This window comes from Sinocyclocheilus anshuiensis, unplaced genomic scaffold (genome assembly GCF_001515605.1).
Source record: "Sinocyclocheilus anshuiensis isolate Anshui unplaced genomic scaffold, SAMN03320099.WGS_v1.1 scaffold1036, whole genome shotgun sequence".
Classification (NCBI taxonomy): Eukaryota; Metazoa; Chordata; class Actinopteri; order Cypriniformes; family Cyprinidae; genus Sinocyclocheilus; species Sinocyclocheilus anshuiensis.
Genome location: NW_015550226.1, coordinates 1,715,503 through 1,717,948, shown reverse-complemented (window position 1 = coordinate 1,717,948; position 2,446 = coordinate 1,715,503). Strand labels below are relative to the sequence as shown.

The 2,446-nt window shown below is 37.9% G+C and overlaps 1 protein-coding gene across 1 annotated transcript in view; it reads right to left on the bottom strand.

Annotated features, from left to right (window-relative positions):
- Positions 1-252: 252 nt before the first annotated feature.
- Positions 253-2,446, bottom strand: part of grik2 (glutamate receptor, ionotropic, kainate 2) — a 112,727-nt gene continuing 110,533 nt past the window's right edge. Inside the window, exon 12 of the mRNA XM_016450454.1 lies at positions 253-1,166. Within this exon, the coding sequence (XP_016305940.1) occupies positions 1,002-1,166 (165 nt within the window). The 3' untranslated portion in view covers positions 253-1,001. The remainder of the gene's footprint in view (positions 1,167-2,446) is intronic.

The following is a 2,446-nucleotide window of genomic DNA, read 5'->3' as shown; positions in this document are numbered from 1 at the left end:
AACAAAAACTGGTATCTTTTGCAGTGTAATGCAAATTTGGACAGGAAATATTCAGTTGTGCAATGTGTTAAATAAGCTTAAAATAAACACACAAAAAAATGCAATGGTACTGAAAAAAATAATGGATTCCATCATTTTTGGGGTCAAAATTCAAATTTGGACAGGAAATATTCAGTTGTGCAATGTGTTAAATAAGCTTAAAATAAACACAAAAAAAAATGCAATGGTCCTGAAAAAAAATAATGGATTCCATCATTTTTGGGGTCAAAATTTGTTTTGGGTCGAACACGTTTTTGTGAGATTCACCCTTAGCCACTGCGACGCTCAGAAGGGACCCGAAAATACAAAGAAATGAAAGTGGTATATTGCCTGTTGCTCTGTCCTGCTTCCATTGCTTGTGAGTGTGGGTGAGAAACACGCTGAATGATTTCAGTGATATTGCTGTGGCGCTCAGCAAAGGTTGCAGCGAACTGATTGTTTCCGAGTACTTTTTTTTATTATTTCTTAATATTTTGCTCCTAAAAGTAGCACAAGTACTGTACGTGTTATAAACCTGTCCTTCTTTTGCTTCCGTATTTGTCAGGACGCGTCTCCTCGTTCTCTCTAAAGGACTCAGCTGCTCTCTGTGGACAGACAACAGCCAAGTGTGTCATCAGACCTAAAATAATATGAATGTAGTGAGCAGACAAACCTCTCTCCATCACACTCCTCTAGCCGTGCGTGTGTGCATTTCCTGCTAAAAGTTACCCTGAACGCTGGCACCGGTCAGTCTTTGCTCTGGTGGTGATCTGGAGCGATGAGGTAACTAAACTTTTGCCCAGATTCAAGTTATTTCCACAGGAAATATGTTTCAGTTTCTGCTGTTGGTTTCAGTAACTAATTGTTTGAAATGAGATTTAAGATCCCTTCCCCCGTTTAGAAAACCGACCTACTCCCCGCCCAAATTTCTCCCCGGGAAGTTTCCTTCTCCAAGCTCAAGAAAGAGTGAGCTGGTGTCCGATTTAAGCCATGGTCTCTTTGCCTGGCAGTCTTCGGTCATTGAAGGTGTGCATGTTGATGACTTCCTCCGTTTTGACCATGACGGGCGGCTGTGGCTTGTGTTTGAGCCGGCGCTGGCACTTGAGGGAAACCCTTAGCTCGTCCCCCATGACGCTGCAGAAGGATCTCTGTGCGGACAGAAGAACACAGCTGATTGGATGTCCCTTCACTTCTGACACAAAACACACACATACTGGCTCTCGGCTCCTGGAAAGGTGGAGGACAATGGGTCAGTGATGGATAGCAGGGGGGTGAAAGGTGGAAATGGAGACGGGATGGAATGATTATGCTGGTGTCCATGTGGATGCACAACACGAGCATCATAACTAAAGCGATTTCTCCGTGGCAGATTTCACCTTGCTTCCTCCTGCCAGGATGCTGCATGATTTATTGATGCATATTATTTTCCCTCAGATTAAAATCCTGTATAACCGTATGGCCAATTAAAAAAAAAAAAAACACTCTCCAAATAAGAAGCAAACGGTGAGATTTTCAGCTGTGTAATGATGAAGCAATCATGTGATTGTCATCCTGCTTTTCCTTTTGATAAATAATTAACAGACATTATTCATAAAATCTTATGACTTATTCAGATTTGTTTGTCTTTGCTTGGAAACACATTAATTCTGACTAAAGGTACAAATTGCCTATGCAGTTTGTGTTGTGAATAATTTCATATTGCGGCTCACAGGAAATGCTTTGTGCTTTTGTGAACAATCCGGCGTTTATTTACAGCATTTTCATTACAGATATGTTTGTGAGAGACGTGAAGATATGAAATAATAAGGTGCTTGTTAGGCATTCCAATCAGAGTGTTCTTACCCAATGATCTGCCTTCTTCATAGTGACATCCTCCACAACAGCCAATAACAGAATTATTAGCAACTAGCTTATGATTACTGGCACAAACTATAATAATTGACGCTTCAAATTTGACAAATTCAGCCACATATATGAGATTCTGGGTTACACAGAAGTTATGATCTTTGTACATCATGCTGTTGAATACAACAGGACAAATACTGACTCTTCCCTCATTTTCTCTCATGTACTCAGTTGAAGAAAGAAAAAAAAAACAGTAACACTTTACTTAAAACCTTTCAATATAATGCATAATAAAAGTAATTTTAATGCATTCATTATACATTGTAATGCATGTTAATAATGTATTGCATGATCTCATGAATAATTATAACTACAATTATACTATTTATCTATTAATTTTTGCACCTTTAGAAAGTATAATGCATCAAAACACATGACAAACAGACTTACAAATAATACAGAAAAATATAATGCATTACAATGTATATTATGAATAAAATACATTATACATAAAAGCTTTAAGTAAAGTCTTACCGGAATTAGAAATACAAATAATAGTTTTATTTATTCTATCATTATAAAT